The sequence below is a fragment of the Erinaceus europaeus genome, chromosome 20 (assembly GCF_950295315.1).
Source record: "Erinaceus europaeus chromosome 20, mEriEur2.1, whole genome shotgun sequence".
In the NCBI taxonomy this organism is placed as follows: domain Eukaryota; kingdom Metazoa; phylum Chordata; class Mammalia; order Eulipotyphla; family Erinaceidae; genus Erinaceus; species Erinaceus europaeus.
The window spans coordinates 33,998,807-34,024,847 of record NC_080181.1 but is presented as its reverse complement, the minus strand read 5'-3'; the positions used below and the strand labels follow the sequence as shown (position 1 = coordinate 34,024,847).

Genomic DNA, 26,041 nt, shown 5'->3' with positions numbered 1-26,041 from the left:
TGGACACACTTTAAACTATCTTGAAATTCTGTCTTCTTTTGATTTCTGCAACATGCTTTCTTCTAGTTCCTGGCCTACTCTCTGGTCACATCTCCTCAGTCTCCTTTATAAGTTCTTGTTGCCTTACCTAATTATTTTTCTTCTTCTTCCTCTTCTTCTCTTTTTCTTCTTCTCATTCTTCTTCTTCTTCTTCTTCTTCTCTTCCTCCTCCTCCTCCTCCTCCTCCTCCTCCTTCTTTTTTTTTTGGTTACCAGCACACTGCTCAGTTTATGGTGATACAGGGGAATTGAACCTGGGACTTCAGAACCTTAGGCATGAAAGTCTCTTTGTACAACCATTATGCTATCTACCCCTGCCCCTACCCCTTACCTACTTCGTGTGTGTGTGTGTGTGTGTGTGTGTGTGTGTGTGTGTGTTGGTTGCATTAGGGTCTCACATTTGTGATTTCACTAGCCCTGGGCTGACTTTTTTAAATCCTTGTTTCACTTTAGATAAGGATGGTGGCAGAGAAGGAGGTGGAGGAGGATGATAACGATGACAAGAAAAAAAGAAGTGGAAGAAAGAGTAAGGAGGGGGGAAATAGGAGGAGAAGGAGATCAGACACAACACCTGAGTCATCCTCCCATCAACCCCACTTGTGCCCCCATGTGGAGCTGAGGCTCAAACCTAGGCCTGGCACATAGCAAAATACACATCCTACTGGGTGAGCTACCTCTTAGCCTCCTACCTCTTAAATGCTAATGTTTCTCTATTAATCTCAACTTTGTGCTAACAGATCACATCCTCTCTGCTCTCTCAATTATACCCTTTGCAAATATTCCTACCTCTCTCTACTAGTTCATTTCTGCTAGTGTTGTCATATTCAATCACTCTTATCTTTATAGCTCTCTCAGCCCAGACTACCTGTCCACCTGTTACATTTTCTCTCCATGGGTTACACCTCCCACATCCTAGTCAAGTTTCAATGTGATGCTTCCATACCTCCTCGGCTTACTCTATAAGACTCCTGGGCAACCATGAGATGCCCGTCCCACATAAATAAGGAACACAGAAATAAGGAACACAGTGTTGACTTTGGATCCTAATAATCTCAGCATTCATGAGTAAACATCTCAGTCATACTTCCATGTAGTTCTGACAAAATAATTATCTGCCCAGATTCTAATCTGCAAGGGATTACCCCCACTATCCCCAATGGTACACTGATTTACACTCTTGAGTCACTTCGTCTTAGAGGTTTTCTTGAGTCTGATTTACTCTGGCATATCCACAATAGGAGTCAATTCTGTCTCTAGTCAGTTCATACCATGGGAAGCCCTCTCCTGCCCAATGAGAGTCTGCCATTGCCTCCATTTGATCGACAATAACATATTCCTCACATGATTATGCTGAGTGAATGATAAAATGTGCTAAATAAAGTATAACTACCTAGTGCAAAGCTTGCTACATAGATGTTGCTCTCCTCTTATGTTTTTTCCATGCCATTTTAATATATCACAACCATTTTAAAAATATGGTGCCATACTTTCTATGTCAACAAGTACATGTGACATTGTATTTTTTGACACGTGCACTTAGCCTGCTGTACTATCGTCCAACTCCCAACATTGTGTTTTTCTTGCAGGAGAATTATAGTAAAAACATTGTTTACATTCTTCTACAAAATCACTCTGATTTTAGGGCATTTACATAATTGATTACTTCCCTTTATCCCAAAGATGGGGAATTGAATTTACCTGAAGTGATTCTATCTTGGGAATCAGCGTATTAAAATAGTGATTCACTGCTTTAGTGAAGCCCTTGTAAGTTGTTCTCAGCTTCATGTTTGGATCACTTAGTAACCAGCTAGGATTAAAAAGGCAGGATTCCAGTTTGGGGTAGGAGACAGCAGTAAGAAACTTTCAAGCATATGAGACTGAAAAATAGCACAAATGCACAATCATACTAAAACTGTGTATCATAAGATTTTAATCCATCTCTAAGATAAATCAGTCTGTGTCCCAGTTACAAATAACTCTGAGCCCATGATAACCATCACTTTAAAATAATAGAAGAGAGGGTTGCATAACAAAGAAATGATATAAAGACAGGCCCATCAAACTGCAACCTGTAGGTCAAATGAGATTTGTTGTCTGATTCTATAAATAGAGTTTTATTGGCACACAGTCACATCTATTCTTTCACATAGTGTCATAGCTATGTTGTTGCAAGCCAAATTGAGACATTGCAACAGAGACTATATAGCTCTCAAAGCTGAAAAGATTTATTTGATCTTTCACCAATTCCTAGTCTGGAGAAGATTTTCATCATAGATTCAAAAGTTTTTAAAAGATGTTATTTCAAGGGATGGTATTTGACCATAGAAAGGAATGGAGAACTGACAACACAGATGAAACTTGAAAACATGATTTTCAGGGAAAGCAGCCAGATGTGATGAAGGTCACACTTTGTATGGTTCCCTTTACATAAAATAAAATCAGCAAATTTACAATGACTAAAAGCAAGTTAGAGGCTGCCAGGAACAAAGGGTTTCACTCTTAGGGGATAAAGAAGTTCTAAAATTAGGGGAGGGAGGAGATAGCATAATGGTTATGCAAAGAGACTCTCATGTCTGAGGCTTCCAGGTTCAATCCCTCGCACCACCATAAACCAGAGCTAAGCAGTGCTCTAGTTAAAAAAAAAAAAAAAAAAAAAGTGGTCCAAAAGGTGGATAAAGCAATGGACTGTCAGGCATGAGGTCCTGAGTTCAATTCCTGATAGCCATGTACCAGAGTGATGTCTGGTTCTTTCTCTCCTCCTATCTTTCTCATTAATAAAGAAAATCTTTTAAAAAATGAATCTGCTTTTGAAAAAAAAAAGAAGAAGTTCTAGAACTAGACAGGGATGATGACTGTTCAACATTTTTAATGTATGTAATTGCCACAGATGGACTATTTTAAAATGGTAAGTGTTATATCCTATGTACTGGGTTGCCAGAGAAGTCATGATGCATTTTTTTTCATAGAATAAAATATGTCATGACTTCTCTGACAAGCCATTATTGTACTACAATAAAAAAGATTGAAATTTTTTTTAAAAAAAGAAACTTCTAAAACTATAACTGACTTAGTAGGATTATTTGTACTAACACCAACACAAAAATTAAAATCATGTGGTCCGGAAGGTGGAACAGTGGATAAAGCATCAAACTCTCAAACATCAAGTCCTGAGTTCAATCCCCGGTAGCACATGTACCAGAGTGATGTCTGGCTCTTTTTCTCTCCTATGTTTCTAATAAATAAATAAATTTTAATTAAAGTTATAAACACTCACTACATAGTGAATATTAATTTTTTATCATTTTATTAGGTAATTAATGGTTTATAGTACAGTTGTTAATACATGAATACAATTTCTAATTTCCCCTTGATAAGTGTCTACAAAATACTCTCAGCTCCAACCTAGGTATAATTTTTATTTTATTTTATTTTATTTTATTATAGTTGTGGAGTGAAATTTCCAGTATTTTTAAGTCCCCCAATATTAAAAAATATGTATCTTAAAGTTCTTTTTTTAATTATTTATTTATTTATTAATGAGAAAAATAGGAGAGAGAGAAAGGACCAGACATTTATGTGCTGCCAGGGATTGAACTTGGGATCTCATGCTTAAGAGTCCACTGCTTTATCCACTGTGCCACCTACTGAACCACAAGATCAAGTAAAATAATTTGCTCTAACTTGCACTTGAATGTTCTTGTAATCCACAAGGAGTAAGGAGCCCTAGAAGCACAACTTACCTGGGTAAGCCTCCAAGGTCTAAGTCACTTCCAATGTAGGGGCCTGGGCTCAGAATGACCCATAGTCCCACTTCTGAAGCCATGGTTAAAAAAGCCCTAGAAGCAAAGCAATAAAGAAAATGTCACACCAAAAGCTGAGCCCTAGAGTCCCCACTGGGCTCTCTCTGTCTCTCTTGCTCTGTCTTTCTATCTGAAAAAGTTGGTCTGTAATGGTAGAGCTCCAGTGAAAATAACCACCAAATATATATATATATCCCAGGGGCAGGGTGGTTGCGCACCTAGTTACGTGTTACAGTAAACGAGGACCCAGGTTCGAGGTCCAGCTTCCCACCTGCAGGGGGAAAGCTTCACAAGTGTTGAAAAGGTGATGCAGGTGTCTCTCTGTCTCTCTCCCTCTCTGTCATCCCCTCTCAATTTCTGGCTGTCTCTATCCAATAAATAAATGAAGATAATTAAAAAAAACCTCATTACACAGATGACATATTAAACTGATTTCTGGTCACTCCCCTTCTGCCATTCACTATCCACAAAGGAGTTACTTTTACCTTGTGTCAGTACCAGGCACTACAGCTCAACTCCTTAAGTTCATTATTTTTACTTGAAAATTTATGAGATTACATATCAAATGTCATCTTATTTGACAGATAAGAGTGTGAAAGTGTAAAGGGGCTAGAAACACTTTAAGATCAAATTTCTGTCTCAAGGTCACATTCTTAATAAGTGGGAAAGCTAAAAATACAGTCAGGAAGAAAATATTCAAAATGACTTAGCTTCTTTGTTATTCTGCCTCATTAAAACATTGTCAGGAGGTTGTAGAGAAGAAGGAACTCTTACACTGCTGGTGGAAATGCAAAACTGTGCAGTTCCTTTGGAGTATGGAGAGTCTTTAAACAAATAAAATGGGAATGCCTTATGATCCAGCAATTTAGGGACAGTCAAACCATTGTCTTGGAGTCATGGAAATAGGAAAGTTAAGCACGAAAATAACACATACCTCAAGTCCAGGTTATGAGCAAAATCAAATAAGTCTCTTCTTGGTTCATGAAGGTTCCAGGGAATATAACTGAAATGGGGGGGGAAAATATTTATCTATATCTATATATGTGAATGAATGAATGCAATTTGTCTTCCTCACCCTAGGTTCCATATTGACTTAATCACTCAACCAGTTTTAATGCACCGCATGGACTGAGATTTCAATTGCAAAACTTCTATGTGTGCACTGTGTACTATCTTTCAAACTTCTCCCATGATGCCCATGTTCAGTGAGGAAGCAATTACAGAAGTCAGACCTTCCACTTTCTGGATCCCACAAGGACCTTGGGTTCATACTCCCAGAGGATTAAAGAATAGGAAAACTATCAAGGGAGGAGATGGGATACAGAGTTCTGGTGGTGGGAATTGTGTGGAGTTGTACCCCTCTTATCCTATGGTTTTGTCAGTTTTTCCTTTTCATACATTAAAAAATGGAAGAGAAAAAGAAAGGGAATAAAAAATGATTGCCAGAGCAATGAATTTGTAGTGCAGCACCTAGCAAGCCCAAGCAATAGCCCTGATGGCAAAAAGCAAAAAAAAAAAAAAAAAAATTAAAGTATATAAATATACATCAAGAAAGAAGTAACTAGACATGAAGTGTCTAGCAATAAAACTTGGATAAGATACAGGTAAAGACAGATGCAAGGGAACATCCATTATTAAGTCAAGGTTGCCTGTTATAAACTCTTGAGTCTCCAGGAAAAAAAAGAGCATATATCTTTCTAGTAAATAAAGGAAATAAAGTGGACATACCATCATTCCAAAGAAGTGGATATATTTTAGAAATATCACATTTATTACTTAATTATTTAATAAAAGGCTCAGAAGACAAACTAGCTTATCACATACTAGAACAATGTATAATATAGATATCTATTTGGAAAAAATGTGAACAAATAAAATCTAGAGATAGAAAAAAATTAAAGATTCATAATGGCACAATAATTAATAGCATAATGCAACTAGAAATAAGTCTGGGAATAAAATCTAGGACTGTGAGCAAAGAAGCACTAACATAAGTCAGAACTCCCACCTTCTGCACCTGCTGGTATGCTTCTAGTTCTGCTTCTGGGATCTAGTTCTGCTTCTGTTACATTGCTTGACATTGTGGTCTATTTACATGGTCTTTTCTGTTACACTGGTTTGGTCTCACCCCCCCCCCCAAGCCCCCCACCCGCCTCGGGGAGATTTGGTTTAGCCCTCGCTAGTTTCATGCTTCTCCCTTCACCCGGCCCACTACCCTGCATACTTCCTGAGTTCCTGCCGCTGCCACAGGAGGAGAAAGATGCAGGACAGATCTGTGTGGTGATTAGTTTAGGTTAGTTTTTTTTAAGTATGTATTTTTTCTCTCTCTCTTTTTTAAAAATATTTATTCCCTTTTGTTGCCTTTGTTGTTTTTTTATTGTTGTAGTTATTATTATTGTTGTTGTCGTTGTTGCATAGGACAGAGAGAAATGGAGAGAGGAGGACAGAGAGGAGGAGAGAAAGATAGACACCTGCAGACCTGCTTCACCGCCTGTGAAGCGACTCCCCTGCAGGTGGGGAGCCGGGGTTTGAACCGGGATCCTTATGCCGGTCCTTGTGCTTTGCGCCACCTGCGCTTAACCCGCTGCGCTACAGCCCGACTCCCTAGGTTAGTTTTTGAACTGTTCGCTCGTGAATAAAGATTAAACTGCGTTCTCAGCTCAGCCATGAGTTTCTGGTCATCTGTTACCTGCCCGTGAAGCCAGCCCAGAGAAAACAACATGCACCTGCAAAAGAATTTTCGTCCAGGGGTCAAATGGTGGCACACCGGGTTGAGTGCATATATTACAATGCACAAGAACCTGGGTTCAAGCCCCCAGTCCCCACCTACAGGGGGAAAATTCTGCAAGTGCTGAAGCATTGTTGCAGGTGTCTCTCTGTCTCTCTTCCTCTCCCCTTTCAGTTTCTGTCTCTATCTATAAATAAATAAAGATAATAAAAAAATTAAAGAATTTTAGTCCACACTCCCAGTGAGACCTATAGTTTCACAAATCACTGTTAAATTACTATGAGAGGAGAAAAATGGATTGACTGTCTCAAACTTTTTGATACATAGATCATAGCTCTGAGTATATGTTCCTTCAATCTCAGCACTTAAAATTTCAAAGTGGGGAGTCGGGCAGTAGCGCAGCAGGTTAAGCCCATGTGGTGCAAAGCACAAGGACAGGCATCAGAATCCTGGTTCAAGCCTGTGGCTTCCCACCTGCAGGGGAGTCACTTCACAGGCGATGAAGTAGGTCTGCAGGTGTCCATCTTTATCTCCCCCTTTCCGTTTCCCCTCCTCTCTCGAGTTCTCTCTGTCCTATCAAAAAATAAATAAATAAATAAAACTTCAAAGTGGTAATCAAACTAAATTTTAACAGTGGGCTCAAATTATTAATACATTTCTAATTATGACTCGTTCTTTGAAATATTAAATCTCCTAAAAGCTTAGACCAGGAAGAACAGAAGCAGCCAGTGGCATTACTTTATAAGATATAGCTATATGTAAATAGCATGATAGGACATAAATTATGGTGAGGTCTTATATGATACAGCAAATTCTAACCATAGGATTTTCAAAATTAACCCAATTGCCAAATAATTTGGTTATAGCTATAACAATATTAACAATATTTATATACTTTTCCTATATTTGGGAGCTACTCTCTTCTCTGATCCAGCTTTCTAGTCCTTTTTCCAACTATAACACCATCTCCCCAGACAATAACTTGGGTCCACCTTGCATATTAAATGTCAAGATCAGGCAAAAACTAGTAAAGTCATGGGCCCCTTGGAATACATCTAAAATGGACCTACTAGCTTTTTATTAAACAGAGACTCCAAATCTTCATCTGCAATATTCTTGCCTCCAGGTTCATTATTAGTCAACAATTTATTCTACTTTATATCTTAACACTTTTTCAGTCACCTGGTTCCAGATGATACCATGATGCCAACCTGACTTCCCTGGGCAGACGACCCCACCAATGTGTCCTAGAGTCCCACATCCTCAAACCCCTGCCCCACTAGGGAAAGAAAGAGATAGGTTGGAAGAATGGATCAACCTGCCAATGTCCATATTCAGCAGAGAAGCAATTACAGAAGCCAGACCTTCCACCTTCTGTACCCCATACTCCCAGAGGTATAAAGAATGGGAAACTATCAAGAGAGGGGATGGAATATGGAGTTCTGGTGGTGGGAATTATGTGGAATTGTACCCCTCTTATCCTATGGTCTTGTCAACATTTCCATTTTACAAATAAAAATTAAAAAATAATAATCGAAGTGGAAACAGAAGAAAAGAATAAGGAAGTTTCCAATGAAGGGGATGGGACATAGAGCTCTAGTAGTTAAGGGAGTCGGGAAGTAGCACAGCGGGTTAAGTGCATGTGGCGCAAAGTGCAAGGACTGGTCTAAGGATCCCGGTTCGAGCCCCCGGCTCCCCACCTGCAGGGGAGTTGCTTCACAGGCGGTGAAGCAGGTCTGCAGGTGTCTGTCTTTCTCTCCTCCTCTCTGTCTTCCTCTCCTCTTTCCATTTCTCTCTGTCCTATCCAACAACAATGACATCAATAACAACAACAATAACTACAACAATAAAAAAAAAGAACTCTAGTGGTGGGAATTATATGGATTTATACCCCTATTACCTTATAATCTTGTAAACCATTATTAATTTTTTTTAATTAAAAGAAGCTAATTTTTGAAAGTTTCAGCTTTTTTCATTGCCACTAGGGTTATTGCTGGAGTGTGGTATCTGCACCATGAATCGAATCCACTGATCTTTTTATATTATCCCAATTTAATGCAACAGAGAGAAATTTAGAAGAAACAGAGGAGAGGAAGAGAGATCCCTGCAGCACTGCTTCACTACTTATACAACTCTCCCCCTGAGTTGCAAGCCAGAAACTTGAATTCTGGTCCTTGTGACCACATACCCTCAACAGAGTATACAACCAACTGGCTTAATATTTTAGTTTTTAAAAAATTATCTTTGATTTTGTTTTTACAAATGAATGTACACTGATCTGATCTGTATATTAACACCAGCAACATTGTGTCCAACATTTTCACTGTCTTATTGACATGATTTTATCTTTTTTGCTAATATAGTATATTAAATCATTGATTTTCATATATTCAACCAACCTAAAATCCCTGTTATGAATACTGCTAGGTCATAGTGTGTGACCCTTTTAATGTGTTGCTGGAGTCAATTTGCACATGTGTTCAATGGGGATTTTAGTCTGCAGTTTTCTTACTTGTATTATTTTTGTCAGTTTTGAGTGTTGACCTCATAAAATGTGTTAGAGAGAATCCCCCCTTTTTAAAGTCTTTTACTTTTTTAATTTTAATTTTTATTTTTATTTATTGGATAGAGACAGCCAGAAATTGAGAAGGTAGGAGGAGATAGAGAGGAAGAGAGATAGACACCTTCAGCACTGCTTTATCACTCATGAAGCTTTCCCTCTGCAGGTGGGAACTGGGGGCTTAAACCAGGGTCCTTGCACACTGTAACATGTACCTTCAAACAGATATGCCAACACCTGGCCCCAGGAGAATCCCTTTTTATACCATGTAAAAGGTGGGCAAGAGTTGGTATCAGCTGTCCTGTGAAAGTGCCACATGCTAATTCTAAGAAAGAAAAGTCTTAAAGGCCAGTGGTGGTGCACCTGGTTCAGGGAACATGTTACAATGTGCAAGGACCCAGGTTTGAGCCCCCATCCTCCACCTGCAAGGGTAAAGCTTTGCAAGTGGTCAAGTAGTGCTGCAGGTATCTTTCTGTATCTCTTCATCTCTATCGCCCCCTTTCTTCTCAATTTCCAGCTGTCTTTATCCAATAAATAAACAAATAAAAAATAATAAAAATCTTAAACAACTTTTAATTTTACAAATAACATACTTGATTATGATGAAAGACACCCATTTTCTGCATCATCTCTATAGTATACCATGAATCTTCTGAATAAAATGAACCTATTCATCAAATTGTCTTTCTAAAAAAAGAAACAAACAAAAAATCTAGGACCTTGATCTTGATCAGTGTTCACTGATAAAGATCTCCATATATGGAGAGGAGGCATTTGTGAATCCACAGTGGAAAATGAATAAAACTTGTCCAAGACTGAAACAATGAAAAAGAAAAACTAGCCTCCTATTTTCATACCAGAAAGTAGATGCAAATTGACATGAAAGGTTAATAGGAAGCATTGTGTCTCCCAAGGGTTTTTAACAGTTGTAAAATGTCACCTCTCTGAGTGACTAGTGCATTCTCTACAATAGCTTCTCTAGATCCTTTGTGCCCTACTCATATATTTCTTTTTCTTTCTTTCTTTCTTTTTTCAACCACAGTTATTGTTGGAGCTTGCTACTTGTATGGTTCCATCATTCTAGCAGCCTGTTGTGTTTTTATTTGTTTTTGTTTTCTTTTTCTTTCATTTTGATAGAGGGTGAAAGACAGAAATATAGAAATGAAAAGAAATGGGGGAGATAAAGAAGAGCCACCTGCAGTACTGCTTCACCATTTGTGAAGTTCCCCCAGTGCATGTCAGGACTAGAGGCTTGAACCCAGGTCCTTGTATGTGGCAATGTGTGCTTGCTACCAGACAACCACCATCCAGGCACCATCTATTTCTAGAGAGAATCAAATGCTAACCTGCCCCCATTTCATAACAGCAACCAATCAATCCCTATTTAATCTCCACTTTTTCTAACCCTGCATGAGAAATAACAACCAGTTTAGAATGCTTTTCCTAGACTCCCTTTAGCGACCTTTAGCTAGAACTGATCCTTACAAAACCACTTGGCTCTTTCCCTTTCTTTAAACTAGCATTCCACTCTTCCCTTTTCTTTCTTTCTTCCTTTCTTTCTTTTTTCTTTTTCTTCCTTTCTTTCTTTCTCTCTTTCTTTCTCTTTCTTTCTTTCTTTCTTTCTTCCGTGTCTGTGTGTGTGTGTTTCTGTTCTCTATTTTTCACATATGTGTGACACCATGCAGTCCTTGTCTTTCATTTCCTTACCTACTTCACTAAGTATAATCACCTCTAATTCCTTTTCTTTTCTTTCTTTCTTTTTACCATCAAGCTTATTGCTGGGGCTTGGTGCCGGCACTATAAATCCATCACTCCTGGCAGTAATTCCCCCCCCCCCCAATTTTATTCAATTGTATAGAGAGACATTGAGAGGGGAGAGAGAGGGCATCTCCACCCCTTAAATTATTACTATACCTTTGACACATGGAATCATCATAACCCTTGCTTGCATATTGTCTTTCATCTCCTTAACTACTTCACTAAGTATAATCACCTCTAATTTCTTTTCTTTTCTTTCTTTCTTTCTTAATTAATTAATTTTTTTACCATCAGGCCTATTGCTAGGGCTAGGTGCCAACACTATAAATCCATCACTCCTGGCAGCATTTTTTTTCCTTCCACCCCATTTTATTTAATTGTATAGAGATACATTGAGAGAGGAGGGCTTATTGTGTTAATTTCAATTTCATCAACCACAACTAAGCTGGTATTATTTGTCAGGCCTGGCTTTCAGTGAAACCCATCTCCAAAGGCAAGATCTTTAGAAACAGCAGCACGGGAGTCATCATTGAGGATACTCAGAAAAGAAATTTCTGAAAGGCTCAGGGGGACAGGTGGTGGTGCATTCAGTAGAGCACACACATTACCATGAGCAAGACCCAAGTTCAAGCTCCTGGTCCCCACCTGCAGGGAGGAAGCTTCACAAGCTGTAAAGGAGTCCTGCAGATGTCTCTCTTTCTCTCTCCCTTTATCCCCTCCCTTCCTCCTCTTCCTCTCTCAATTTCTCTATATCCTAGCAATTGAAAGAAATAATTTTAAAAAGGCCAGTGGGAGTGGTGGATTCTTTGTGCAGACACTGAGCCACAGCAATAACTGGTGGCAATAAAAAAAAATTAACAACAACAATAAAAAAGAAAGTTCTGAGATGGTCAACACAGAATGATCTGGTAGTCTCAGAGCGAGGAGTTCTGACTATAAGTCATTGAAATAACTCTTTGAGGGGGGAGCAGCACTCACATGGTGACAGTGTTAAAACCACAAGCCTGAAGCTTTTGCAAGCTGTTCTTCCAGTACTCTCTGGGCACCCGGAAGTAGTGGATGGTTCCTGATAGGATCTGGAATGGAATGCCCTCTAATGTGAACTTGGAGTCCTCAGCTTTCAGTCCCACTTTACGATTCTTCATGTGGTAAGGAGTAAGGGGAACATTATTAATCCTGCAAAGACAAAAGGGGCATGAAGTCCAAGAGACTAGTGGAGATGGCAACTCAGAATGGCCTTGCTTTTACCAGGCTCTCCAGAGCCAAAACCCAACCCTGCCCTCTTTAACATACTTTTTTGAGAAGCTTCTTTCAAGTTGAGTCATTACCAAAAACACTGAAGACAGGCATAGGACGCCCACAGGTCTCACCAGGAAGGTCCACATGCTAAACAGAGAGGACAAAAGGCCAAGTCAGACATCAACAGAGTAAGAAGTCAGGAGGGGGCGGGCACAGGAACATCCAGTTGAAAGCACAGATTACTACATGCAAGAACCAAGTTCAAGCCCCAGCAGTAGTGAAGCAGTGCTATATGCATCTCCCTTTCTATCTCACACTGTTGTTGTTTTCCCTTCCCCTCTCAATTTCTCTCTATCCTATCAAAAGAAGAAAAGAAAAAAAAAAAAGTCAGTAGCAGAGCCAGGCCCTTAGCTTCTGGCACACCAGGATCCCTGGAGACTGCACTTTATGTTCAGGTCTACTAACTGGAAGGAGGACACCATTGACATTTTAGAGACAGGGCTCAGGGAGAGAAGCTATACAAGTCAGAGAGAAATAAATCTGCCAGATACATCCAACTACTAAGGATTGATGTCAATTCACTTAGCAGCAAACATCCACTGGTATACAGAAGGACTGTCTCTAGTGGGGTCCCACTCCCCTTTTTTTTAAAGTAGAGACAGAAAAGATAGAGTGAGAGATAAATAGGGAGTAAAAGAGACCACAGCACTGAAACTTCCTTCATTTAATATATATACTGTACTTATTAGATAAAGACAGCAAAATTAAGTGGCCCGGGGTGGATACAGCACTGGACTCCCAAGCAGGAGGTCCCAAGTTCAGTCCCCGGGCACATGTACCAGAGTGATGTCTAGTTGTTGTTGTTTTTCCTCTCTCTCTCCTTTTCCATTAATAAACAAAATCTAAAAAAAAAAAAAAAAGACAAGAAGTCGGGCGGTAGCGCAGCGGGTTAAGCACAGGCAAGTGCAAGGACCGGTGTAAAGATCCCCGTTCGAGCCCCTGGCTCCCCACCTACAAGGGAGTCGCTTCACAAGCGGTGAAGCAGGTCTTCAGATGTCTTTCTCTCCCCCTCTCTGTCTTCCCCTCCTCTCTCCATTTCTCTCTGTCCTAACAATGACGACATCAATAACAACAACAATAATAACTACAACAACAATAAAAAACAAGGGCAACAAAAGGGAATATATATATATATATATATATATATATATATATGGACAGATAAATTAGAGGGGAGGAAGAGATAAGGAGAGAGACACCTGCAGCACTGCTTCATGGCCAGTGAAGATTTTCCCCATGCAGCTGATAAGAATGGGGACTTGAACCATGGTCCCTGTACAGTGGAACATGTGCGTTCTACCAGGTATGCTACCACCCCACCAGAAGCATCCTCAATCAAAGTGAGTTAATTCGTAGCTCTGATCTCAATTTTGATCTCTTGCCTAACTTCACTCCTAATGAAGGAAGCCACCATCTGTTTACCAGAGCACACTTCTCTTCCTTGACTGACTTTTTCCTGCTCCTCCTGGGGCAAAGGCTCTTTCCCTCTGGGATAAAAAATGTCCCCCAGGGCAGGTGGTGCACCTGGTCAAGTGCACACATTACTATGTGCAAGGACTCAGGTTCAAACCCTTTGTTTCCACCTGCAGGGGTGGAACTCCTCAAGTGATGAAGCATATCTGCAGATGTCTCTTTGTCATTCTCTCCCTCTCTATCCCCTTTACCAGAAGGGGGGGGGGGGAGTACTGAGCTCTGATAAGCCGAGGTGGAGTGGTCTAGGTGAATCGGTTACCCGGGCCATGGAGAATAAAGGTGCAATGCGGAGCTGGGGGGTGTCCGCGCCCGCAGGATGCGAGGTCTGTGCCCGCCTTACCCTGCACAGCGTCCACCAGCCGGGACTTGCAGCCGCCTACTGCCCACCACCTCCCCCTGCAGATAAAACCAAGCTGGCTGTCCCGCCCCCTCCCTCCCTCCCTCGCGTCAGTGAGATCCGCCCCTCCTCCAATAGATCCATCTCTTCCGGGAGTAAACCTGCGCCTCCTCCAACTGATCCGCCCCAGGCAGCGGATTTCCTTCACTCCTACCGGCCAATTTCACATCCCTCCCCTGCGGAAGTAGCACTCCAAGCCAGCAGATCCCTCTTCCAAGTCCCCCTCTTTTGTAAGCCAGTCCTTAGAGCAAGCCTGATCCCGGCAGATCCCTGGCGCCCCGCCCTTCAACAGCACCCCCAACAACATGCTCCCTCGGAATCCCCAACCCACAGATAGCCTTTATATTTTGACTACTGAATCTTACTGAGTGCTGTTTTACAGCATTTATTGATTGTGGGCATGTCATCTTTAACATCTTTTTGATTGATTTGCATATGCTGAATCATTCTTGTATCCTTGTGGTGAATTCCAATAGGTCTTGATGAATTCTTTTCTTATTATATTGTTGGGTTCAGGGTGATCACATTTTGTTGAGGAGTTTCTCATCAATATACTTTTAAAAAAAAACATTTTTTATATTTATTTATTTATTTATTTTTCCTTTTGTTGCCCTTGTTTTTTATTGTTGTGGTTATCGATGTTGTCGTTGTTAGATAGGACAGAGAGAAATGGAGAGAGGAGGAGAAGACAGAGAGGGGGAGAGAAAGACACCTGCAGACCTGCTTCACTGCTTGTGAAGCGATTCCCCTGCAGGTAGGGAGCCAGGGACTACAACAGGAATCCTTATCCAGGTCCTTGAGAATTGTGCCACCAGTGCTTAACCTGCTGCACTCCCTTGCACAAATATTCATAAAAGATTTTAATCTATAATTTCCTTTTTTTCCCCTGTATTGTCCCTTCCTGCTTTATAAGGCAGAGTGAGTGATACTGGCATCATAGAATGTGTCTGGAAGTATTCTTAATCTCTTGATTTTATGAATTAGTTTGGTCATGATGTTAGTCTTTTGGAAGTCTTATGCAACTCATTGGTAAAGCCACCTGGACCTGAACTTTTGTTCTTGGAGAGATATTTTATTACTACATTAACTTCTGCACTAGTAATAGGCCATCTACTTCCTCCTGGGCCTGGTATGACTCTAAGGATGGATCCATTTCATTTAAGTAGGCCAATTTGTTTGCCTATGGATGTTCATATTCTCTTATGATGTTTTTTATTTTATCATTGATTGTAACTATGCCTCTTATTTTTGATTAATTTTTTTCATGGTAAATCTAGTCAATAATGTATTTATTTTATTTAGCCATCTGCTGAATTTTGGTGTGTAGAAATTTTCAATTAGATATAACACCGTTTATGTTCATTCTTGGTTTTGTTTCCCTTGCACATGGAGTGGAAGGGAAACAAAAATATGTCTTTAATGTTAAAGTCCTGAAATGTTTCATCAATGTATTCTTTGTACTTTGAGTTAATTTGGTGCATGGTGTTAAGTGATGGTCTAGTTTCACTTGTCTACATATGATTGTCCAATTGACCCAATACCATTTGTTAAAGAGACTTTCTTTTCCCCATTGGGTAATTTTGGCCCTTTTATCATAGATAATGTGCCTATACATGTGTAGGGCTAGTTCTGGGCTCTCTGTCCTGTTCCATTGGTCATATGTCCATTATTGTCTCGATACTGCATTTTTTTTGCAGAAAATGTAAATGTTTAAATAACTATGAGGTGAAAACTCAAGTTCCTTTTTACATTGTAGGTTTTGGTGCGATTATTCAATTACAGTGAAGTTGACAGGTCAGGAGATCAATATTCTTGAAAAGATAGTTTGTTATACACAGGTCCCAAGAGCAGTGACCTGTCACACCATGGAGGACCATATAGGAACACCAGGATGGTCAAAGAGTGGAGGGAGGGAGGTGAAAATGTGGACAAGTATTTTTTACCACATTTTTTTTTTCCCTCCAGGGTTATTGTTGGGCTCGGTGCCTGCACCATGAATCCACTGCTCCTGGAGGCCATTTTCCCCCCTTTTTGTTGCCCTTGTTGTTGTAGCCTCGTTGTAGTTATTATTATTGCCATTGTTGATGGTGTTCGTTCTTGGATAGGTCAGAGAGAAATGGAGAGAGGAGGGGAAGACAGAAAGGGGGAGAGAAAGACAGACACCTGCAGACCTGCTTCACTGCCCGCGAAGCGACTCCCCTGCAGGTGGGGAGCCGGGGGCCTGAACCAGGAGCCCTACGCTGGTCCCTGCGCCCTGCACCACATGCGCTCAACCCACTGCGCCACTGCCCGACCCCCTTACCACATTGTTTTAACTACTATTGCTTTATAGTATAAATTGAATTGTGGTGCCTCCATTTTTCTTCTTCTTTCTTTCTTTTTTCCCTGCAGGAGTACTCTTGCTACCTGTCTTTTTTTTTTTTTTTTCATATAGTTCCACATGAATTTTTGGATAATTTTTTCAATGTCCTTGAAATATGTCATTGAGGTTTAAATAGGGATTGCACTGAATCTATAGATTGCTATTGGCAGGACTGACATTTTAATATTTATTCTTCAAATCCAATACCAGGATCTTCCATTTCTTTGTGTCATTCTCTATGTCTTTTAACAATATCTTATAGTTTTCATTGAAAAGGTACTTCGCTTTTTTTGTTAGATTTATTCCTAGGTATTTTATCTTTTTTTGATTCAATTGTAAATGGGATAGCTTCTTTAAGTTCCTTTTCCTCTGGCCCATCTTTTGTATAAAGAAATGCCACAGATGTATAAGTACTGATTTTGTAAATTGCTTCTTTATTGATGACTTTATTGATTATTTCCAGTAATTTTTTGATAGAGTTTTTGGGGTCCTCTAGGTATAACAGCATATAATCTGCAAATTGTGAGAATTTAACTTCTCCCTTCCCTAATTATACTCCATTGATACCTCTTTTTTCTTTTTTAAATATTTATTTATTTATTTTCCCTTTTGTTGCCTTGTTGTTTAACATTGTTGTGGTTATTGATGTCGTTGTTGGATAGGACAGAGAGAAATGGAGAGAGGAAGGGAAGACAGAGTGGGAGAGAAAGACACCTGCAGACCTGCTTCACCGCCTGTGAAGCGACTCCCCTTCAGGTGGGGAGCCGGGGGTTCGAACCAGGATCTTTACGCAGGTCCTTGCACTTTGCACCATGTGCGCTTAACCCGCTGCTCCACCGCCTGACTCCCTTTTTAAAATATTTTTAATATTTATTTATTTATTCCCTTTTTGTTGCCCTTGTTGTATTGTTGTAATTGATGTCATCATTGTTGGATAGGGCAGAGAGAAATAGAGAGAGGAAGGGAAGACAGAGAGGGGGAGAGAAAGATAGACACCTGCAGACCTGCTTCACTACCTGTGAAGCAACTCCCCTGCAGGTGGAGAGCTGGGGCTCGAACTGGGATCTTGTGCTTTGCGCCACATGCGCTTAACCCACTGCACTACTGCCGGACTCCCTGCTTCTAGTTTCTTGAGGGCCTTTATCATAAGTGGGCATTGGATCTTAATAAATACTTTTTCTGCATCAACAGATAAGATCACATGATTTTTATCTTTCTTTTTGTTGATAAAGTGAATTATATTGGTTGAATTGCATATGTTGAACCATAACTATTTCCCAGGGATGAATCCTACCTGGTCCTGATGGATTTGATTAGCCATGATTTGGTTGAGGATCTTTGCATCAATGTTCATCAGGGATGTAGGTCTATAGTTTTCTTTTTTGGTGAGATCATTTCCTGCTTTGGGTATCAGAGTGATAGTAGCCTCATAAAATGAGTTTGGTGGTGTTCCCTCTTCTTTAATTTTCTGGAAGAGTTTAAAGAAAATGGGTGTTAGTTCTTTGAATGTTTTATAAAATTCATTAGTATAGCCATCTGGACCTGGCCTTTTGTTTTTGGAGAGGGTTTTGATTATTGTTTCAATTTCTGCACTTGTGATTGCACTACTAAGATTTTTTACTTCCTCTTGTGTTAAGGTTGGCAGTTGGTGTCCTTGCAAAAGCTGAATAAGGGCAAGAGACTGGCATACTTGACTCTTTAGTCACTATCAGGCCATTTCATCAGCTGGGGCCCTAATCAGGGAGTCCTGAGACTCCCAAACAGACTTGATGGGCCTAGAACTCGAATAAGTCTGTCTCTCCATTGTTACCGGTCATTTCTATCAGGAACAACAAAATAGACACCTTTGTGGGCCCCCATAGGACCTTGCCCTCAACTTGGATCAACAATGGTAGAGAATGTTCCATCCTAAGAAGGGAGGATGGACAACACACTCTATGCTACACTTGAGGAAGATGGGTCAATTCTGGGGCAGCATGGAATGTTCCTACTAATGACCACAGAATGTGAGCTGAGATCTAGAGGGATGCAGAGGTCACACAGGCTCCTAAGCTAATTATGGACCCCAGATCACATCAAATTGATGGGGTTTACAATCAACAATATTTATACTCCTTTCCCATATTAGGGAGCTACTCTCTTTCCCTGATCCAGCTTTCTGGTCCTTTTCCCAGCCCTGACATCATCTCCCCAGACAATAATTGGGATCTACCTGCATATCAGATTTCAGGATCAGGAAAAAAAAAACAAAAAAACACTAGTATAGCTACAGGCCCTTTGAAATATAACTAAGCATCGGGTTAAGCTCATGTGGTGCAAAGCACAAGGACCAACATAAGGATCCCAGTTCAAGCCCCCGGCTCCCCACTTATAGGGGAGTCACTTCACAGGCGGTGAGCAGGTCTGCAAGTGTCTTGTCTTTCTCTCCCCCTCTCTGTCTTCCCCTCCTCTCTCCATTTCTCTCTGTCCTATCCAACAATGATGAAATCAACAATAATAACTACAACAATAAAACAAGGGCAACAAAAGATAATAAATAAATATAAAAAAGAAATATAAAATATGCCTATTTCTTTTATTTTTATTTTATTATTATTATTATTATTATTATTATTGGCCTCCAGGATTACCATTGGAGCTCGGTGCCTGCACTATGAATCCACTGGCCCTGGAGGCTGTTTTTTCCCTTTTGTTGCTCTTGGGATTTATTGTTATTTTTATTATTACTTTTGTTGTTATTGCTGTTGTTGGATAGGACAGAGAGATATCGAGAGAAGAGGGGAAGACAGAGAGGGAGAGAAAGATAGACACCTGCAGATCTGCTTCACCACTTGTGAAGTGACTCCCCTGGAGGTGGGGAACCAAGGGCTCAAACCAAGATCCTTATGCTGGTCCTTGTGCTTTGCATCGTGTGTGCTTAAACTGCTGCACTACTGCCCAGCCTCCCCCCCCCCCCAATACCTTTTAAAGTCTTGGACTAGGCAGTATTTGATAGTACTACTCTGTCCATTAATTCCCTCCCTTTCCTACTTTGTTGTTCATTCATATTTCTATTGTGTTCTTCATTCTACTCTACTGCTATTTACCTCACTTGGAATGTATAATCCTGTTTCTTCTTTTCTCATGAAACCCCTTTCAGCAATTCTTACAATGTGGGGCTAATGCTGGCAAGTTCCTTTAGCTTTTGAATATTTGAAAAGACATTTATTTCTCCTTCATATTTGTTGGACAACTTTGTGGGATAGAGTATATGTGGCTGGGAGTTTCCCAACTCCTTAATAAAACATTCATTCAACTCCAGAGTATGCTTCTCAATGCTGTGCTTAGACTCTTGGAGAGACTTCATGAGTTTTCTATAGTCTTTCTCTGATAGTTAGTTCCTCAATATCTAAAATTTCTTGGAACCCTTCTGTTTCATTTATATCTTTTTGAGTTGTCATATTCTGAAGTTTGTTTTTGCTATTTTTTTGTCATTTGCACATTTATTGCTGAGCCAACAGATGGCTATTATTATATTTACTAGATTTCACTTTGTTTACATATTAGGTGGGGGATCTGGGGGTTGGGGTTATGTTTCTCATTATCCCCTTGAACTTTTTTTTTCCTGTTTTTTCCTCCTTTCTCTTATGAATAAATAAATCTTTTAAAAAATTACAAATTGGTTTGCCATTGACATTTCCATCAGCAATATATGAATAAAAGAGTTTCTCTATATCTTCACATTACCTGGTACTGTCACTATATATATATATATATATTTTAATTTTAGCAATTTTATAAGTATATTGCCTTGTTTCACTATAGTTTAAATTTACATTTCCTAACTATAAAATGTTTTATTTGGTTTAGATTGAGAGTTGAGACAGAGAGGGAGAGAGAGACACCTGCATCACTGCCTCACCACTTGTGAAGCTTCCCACCCCCCTGCAGGTGAGAACCAGGGGCTTGAACTGGGTACTTGCACATGATAACATGTGTGCTTTATCAGATGTGCCACCTCCTGGTTCCATTCATTATAGATTCAAGATACTAATGGCTCACTGGATATGTGGCTAACAAGTGCTCTCTCTTAGTGTTGATTTCATTCTTTCAATGATCTTTCACAGCAGAAGCTTGTCAATTTGATGAGGTCTATTTGTTAGTTTTTTTCTTTTGCCTTCAGGGTTATCATAGCTCAATGCTGGCATTACAAATCCACTGCACTTGGCATTTTTTTCCATTTTATTGGGTAAGACAGAGAGAAATAGAGAGGGGAAGGGTGAGATAGAAAGAGACAGAAAGGGGGGTCGGGCGGTGGCGCAGTGGGTTAAGCGCATGTGGCGCAAAGCGCAGGGACCGGAGTAAGGATCCCGGTTCGAGCCCCCGGATCCCCACCTGCAGGGGAGTCGCTTCACAGGCGGTGAAGCAGGTCTGCAGGTGTCTATCTTTCTCTCCCCTTCTCTGTCTTCCCCTCCTCTCTCCATTTCTCTCTGTCCTATCCAACAACGAGTTGCGTCAACAAGGGCAATAATAATAACCACAACGAAGCTACAACAAGGGCAACAAAAGGGGGAAAAAAAAATGGCCTCCAGGAGCGGTGGATTCATGGTGCAGGCACCGAGCCCAGCAATAACCCTGGAGGAGGAAAAAAAAAAAGAAAGAGACAGAAAGAGAGACACCTTCAGACCTGCTTCACTGTTTGTGAAACATTCCCCCTGAAGGTGGAGACCAGGGGGTTGAACCCAGGTCCTCGTGTGGGTTCTTGTGCTTATTACTATGTGCATTTAACTGGGTGCACCACCAACAAGCCTCCTTAATTTTTCCTTTTATAGATTGTGCTTTTGGTATTAAGTCTATGAACTCTTGTCTAGCCCTTTGTTCTGAAGATACTCATTTTTTTACCCTTCAAATAATTATTTTACATTTATGTCTGTGATTTATTTTGAGTGACCTCCACACCCCTACCTCTGTCTAGATCCTATTCTAAACTTTTAAAAAAATATTTCTTTATCCCCTTTTGTTGCCCTTAATTTTTTGTTGTAGTTACTATTGATGCCGTTGTTGTTGGATAGGACAGAGGGAAATGGAGAGAGGAGGGGAAGACAGAGAGGGGGAGAGAAAGACAGACACCTGCAGACCTGCTTCACTGCCTGTGAAGCGACCCCCCTGCAGGTGGGGAGCCAGGGGCTCGAACTGGGATCCTTACTCCAGTCCTTGCACTTTGTGCCACCTGCACTTAACTCACTGCGCTACTGCCCGACTCCCCCTATTCTAAACTTTTACGTTGTCCTTCTGTCCCAGGGTTTAGTCTCAGGTTTGAATTTTTAAAGATTTTTCAGATGAATAGAAGCCTGCTGCAGGAGACCACAGAAAAGACCAAACTTTGTAACATCAACCTTTGTATGAAGGGAAATCTGCAAAATTGCATGGCATGAGGCTGCTGTCTATAAACTCAAATCAAGCTTTTTTATTTCAGTGGGTGGACATAGGGAAAGGTAGGAAAATCAGGAGATAGGAGCAGTTAGGGAGCTGGTGGCAAACGCTAGAAGAAGAAGGGAGCTGGTGAAGGTCCCCAATTTTCCCCACCTCTTCACACCTGTAGGTTATAGTTCAACCTAGATAAAAATCCTTGGAGTTGGTGTATTGCACCAAAGTAAAAGACTGGGGTTGAGGGCAAGGTTTAGGTTCTGGAACATGATGGTGGAGGAGGACTTGGTGCAGGCTGAATTGTTCTGTGGAAAACTGAGCAATGTTACACATGTACAAATTATTGTATTTTACTGTTGACTGTAAACCAATAATCACCCAATAAAGAAATTAGAATAAAAAAAAGAAAAAGAATAAAGTCCTTAGTGGGTCTCAATTATTTAATATTTACCATTACAGGAAAAAAAGGAAGGGAGGGTAAGTTTTCTGGCATGGGGTGGGATTTGATTTGTTGAAGCTTCTAAGATTAAGTTTTAGCATACCAGCTGTTGGAGCAATGTTCAATCTAATTCATCCATCTGGTCACCCCCTCCTCACTCAGCCATATCAAAGAATATATACCCAGTCCTTTTGGAGGTGTCCAAGTTCAGTCTCTGTCCTGAATTTATCTTTGTTAGTATTAATAATCAACATCACTATGACATTTCATAAAGTTATATCATAATATAAATTAGCACTGTTAATTATACTTTGCACAGTATCATTTAATATTAGCATTATGACTTTACTATGAAATGGGAATATATCAAAGTCTGGAATATAGACATTTATTTATTTATTTATTTATTTATTTATTTTGCCTCCAGTGTTATCACTGGGGCTTGGTGGCTGCACTACCAATCCACTGCTCCGAGAGACTGTTTTTTCCCTTTTGTTGCCCTTGTTATTTATTGTTGTTGTTATTGCTGTCATTGTTGCTGGATAGGTCAGAGAGAAGTTGAGAGAGGAGGTGAACACAGGGGAGAGAAAGATGAGACACCTGTAGACCTGCTTCACCACTTGTGAATTCGATCCTCCTGCAGGTGGGAAGCTGGGGGCTCAAACAGGGATCTTTACGCCAGTCCTTGTGCTTCGTGCCATATGTGCTTAACCCACTGCACCACCACCCAGCCCCCTATATTTATCAATTTTGATTTATCTTATATCTCAATTATAAAGAGGAGAATTGGGAGTCAGGCAGTAGCGCAGCAGGTTAAGCGCACGTGGCACAAAGTGCAAGGACCAGCTTAAGGATCCCAGTTTGAGCCCACGGCTCCCCACCTGCAGGGGAGTCGCTTCATAGGCAATGAAGCAGGTCTATAGGTGTCTATCTTTCTCTCCCCCTCTGTCTTCCCTTCCTCTCTCCATTTCTCTCTGTCCTACCTAACAATGATGACATCAGTAACAATAATAATAACAATAAAAAACAAGGGCAACAAAAGGGGAAATAAATATTAAAAAAATAGTAATAAAGAGAATTATGATCTTCAAAAGTACAGAATTGTACATGGACACTATCATATACAGCAAGGTTCAGTTATAAACAACTGATATATTAATATAAACAATGAACAGTGATTTAGCCAAAAGACCCACTCTAGCTGTACTAGAAGGATAGGTAGAGAGAAAGACCATATATGGCTGGGGTGCAGGGTTCACAAATATTTATTTTGTCCCTATCAAGAAATAAATAAGTTGGTATACTATTAAAAATCAGCAGACAGGAATTTATGAACATTACTTTGCAATCTGGGGGAAATTACTCAAGTGAACAAAGAACATTTGGAAAATGACTGCAGAGTAGTATGGAGGGGTGGAAAAGAAGTTGTTCTCTAAAAGTATGATTAAACTCTTTGATGTCTATTGTTACTGGCATGTAACTCTGAGAAGATAAAAGTCATTTCTTTACACAAGGAAAGAGGCCTCCCAACACAATCCTAAAACTGCTCTTAATAGTTGTCCCTCTTTGGAACGTTGACATTAAGAACAATTGCTAACTCAGGTTTTTTTCTATATGAAATGAACTGGGAAATAAAAGTGATTAGTGGACCAGAGAAGACGGCATATTCCTAGGCCCACACAGGGAACACACCTGGAGGCAATTGTGTGTGCACAGAAATAGCAGCACTTTTCTGCTGAGATCTGGACATTAGACTTATTAGATCACATGCCCAAGAATGTAGGAAATCTTATACCTATAGCTTTCCACATACAGTTGCAGTCAAGTTTGCATATACCACAAAAAGTTTGTATGCACAAAACAAAAAACAAACTTACATTCTACTTGATAGGGAAAGGGCTTTGCTAACATTTGAGAAGACAGAATTTCTGAGAGTCTTTGGGAAGGTTATGGTATTGGGAGCCTGGAGGAAATCTGTGCCAGGTGGAATGTTCTAATTCAGAAAAGGAAGCAACTCCAGACAGGTTGGAGAGGGCAGGTGAGAGCTTGGTGCTATCTCAACTCTGATGAGATATTTCCATGGGGTGGCCCAGGAGGTGACACAGTGGATCAAGTGTTAAGACTCTCAAGCATGAGATCATAAATTCAATCCCTGGCATTACATATGACAGAGTGATGCTCTGGCTCTCTTCTTATTTTCTCTCCTTCTTTTTTACAAATAAGTATTTATTTTTATTTATTTATTTATTTTTAGATTTTCCCACAGCCATCTATGGTCTTCTGCTTTATAAGCATCCCAAAAAACTCTTCTAAAGTGGCTCTTTCTGGACCTTGGTCTCCAGCATCTCAGCGTTCTGACTCCAACCAGAGGAGCTAATCCTTAGTGGCAACATTCAGTGGCAGATCCTTCGGGGGGCAGGGGGGACGCTTCATGAGTGGTGAAACAGGTCTGCAGGTGTTTTTCTCACTCCCTCTTTATCTCTCCTCCCTGCTCAATTTCTTTTCATCCTGTCAAATAAAAGGGGGGGACGGCGACTGGGAGTGAATTCATAGTGTCAGCAGAGCCCCCAGCAATACCCTGGTGGCAATAAAAATAATAATAATAATAAAAAATTTGGCACCTGTATTGCATGACTAAAAACATCTTCAAATTCATTCTCCTTGTTCTGATTTCTTTCATACAACTAAATGCTGTAAAGTATTTAAAGTAAAGTAAAAAGACAGAGTGGAAGTCATACTGGGGATGGTCTGTGGCAGTCTCTAGGTCTGGAAAAGATAAGATTAGAAGGCTGAGGACACAGCATGATGGTTCTTCAAAAGACTTTCATGGGGAGTTGGGCGGTAGTGCAGTGGGTAAAATGAAGGTGGCACAAAGCACAAGGACTGGCTTAAGGATCCCGGTTCAAACCCCCAGCTCCCCACCTACAGGGGAGTCACTTCACAAACGGTGAAGCAGGTCTGCAGGTGTCTATCTTTCTCTCCCCCTCTCTGTCTCCTCCTCCTCTCTCCATTTCTCTCTGTCCTATCCAACAATGATGACATCAATAACAAAAACAGTAATAACTACAACAATAAAACAACAAGGGCAACAAAAGGGAATAAAATAAATAAATATATTAAAAAAAAAACTTTCATGCCTGAGGCTCCAGGTCCCAGGTTCAATCCCCAGCACTAGCATAAGTCAGAGCTGAACAGTGCTCTAGTCTTTGTTTCTCTCATTACAATAAAATAAAAGTTTTTAAAAAACAAATAAAAAAGAAGAAAAGATAGGTTAGATTTGGGAAATACAGTCTCACTGACTAACTTCAATATATACCTTTTTTTTTTTTTTCTTTGCCCACAGGGTTACCTCTGGACCTCAGTGCCTGCACTATGAATCCACTTCTCCTGTGGCCACTTTTTTTGTTCAGGTTTTTTTTTTTTTTTTTTTTTAATAGGAGGGAGAGAAATTGAGAGGGAAGGGGAAGATAAAGGAGAGAAAGATAACTGCAACCAGCTTCACCACTTGTGAAGCGACCCCCCCCCCCCCATGCAGGTGTTAAGACAGGGGCTCCAGCTGGGATCCTTATGCTTTGTACTATGTACGCTTAACCTGGCACACCACTGCCCGGCCCCCAACACATCTTTTTTAAAAAAGAAATTTTGAGGTACAGATTTATAGGAAGCTGTAGAAAACCTACACAGAAGTCCCATGCATGCCTGTCTCCTCAAATAAGGAGTTTATATAGTGGATGACAGCAAAACCATGAGGTTGACTTTGACTTAATCCTTGAGGCCTGTT

The 26,041-nt window shown here is 40.3% G+C and overlaps 1 protein-coding gene and 1 long non-coding RNA gene across 2 annotated transcripts in view; both read right to left on the bottom strand.

Annotated features, from left to right (window-relative positions):
* Positions 1-18,029, bottom strand: part of LOC103121229 (beta-galactosidase-1-like protein 2) — a 58,758-nt gene extending 40,729 nt beyond the window's left edge. Inside the window, exons 1-6 of the mRNA XM_016191942.2 lie at positions 17,710-18,029; positions 12,178-12,270; positions 11,863-12,060; positions 4,773-4,841; positions 3,779-3,874; positions 1,737-1,845 (exon numbers count right to left, since the gene is read on the bottom strand). Coding sequence (XP_016047428.2) covers positions 1,737-1,845; positions 3,779-3,874; positions 4,773-4,841; positions 11,863-12,060; positions 12,178-12,270; positions 17,710-17,759 — 615 coding nt within the window. The 5' untranslated portion in view covers positions 17,760-18,029. The remainder of the gene's footprint in view (positions 1-1,736; positions 1,846-3,778; positions 3,875-4,772; positions 4,842-11,862; positions 12,061-12,177; positions 12,271-17,709) is intronic.
* Positions 18,030-23,509: 5,480 nt separating this feature from the next.
* Positions 23,510-25,175, bottom strand: LOC132535022 (uncharacterized). Its single transcript, XR_009546811.1, has 2 exons — positions 24,882-25,175; positions 23,510-24,768 (listed from the first exon to the last, which is right to left on the bottom strand). It is a non-coding gene; the product is annotated as an uncharacterized LOC132535022 (long non-coding RNA).
* Positions 25,176-26,041: the final 866 nt, after the last annotated feature.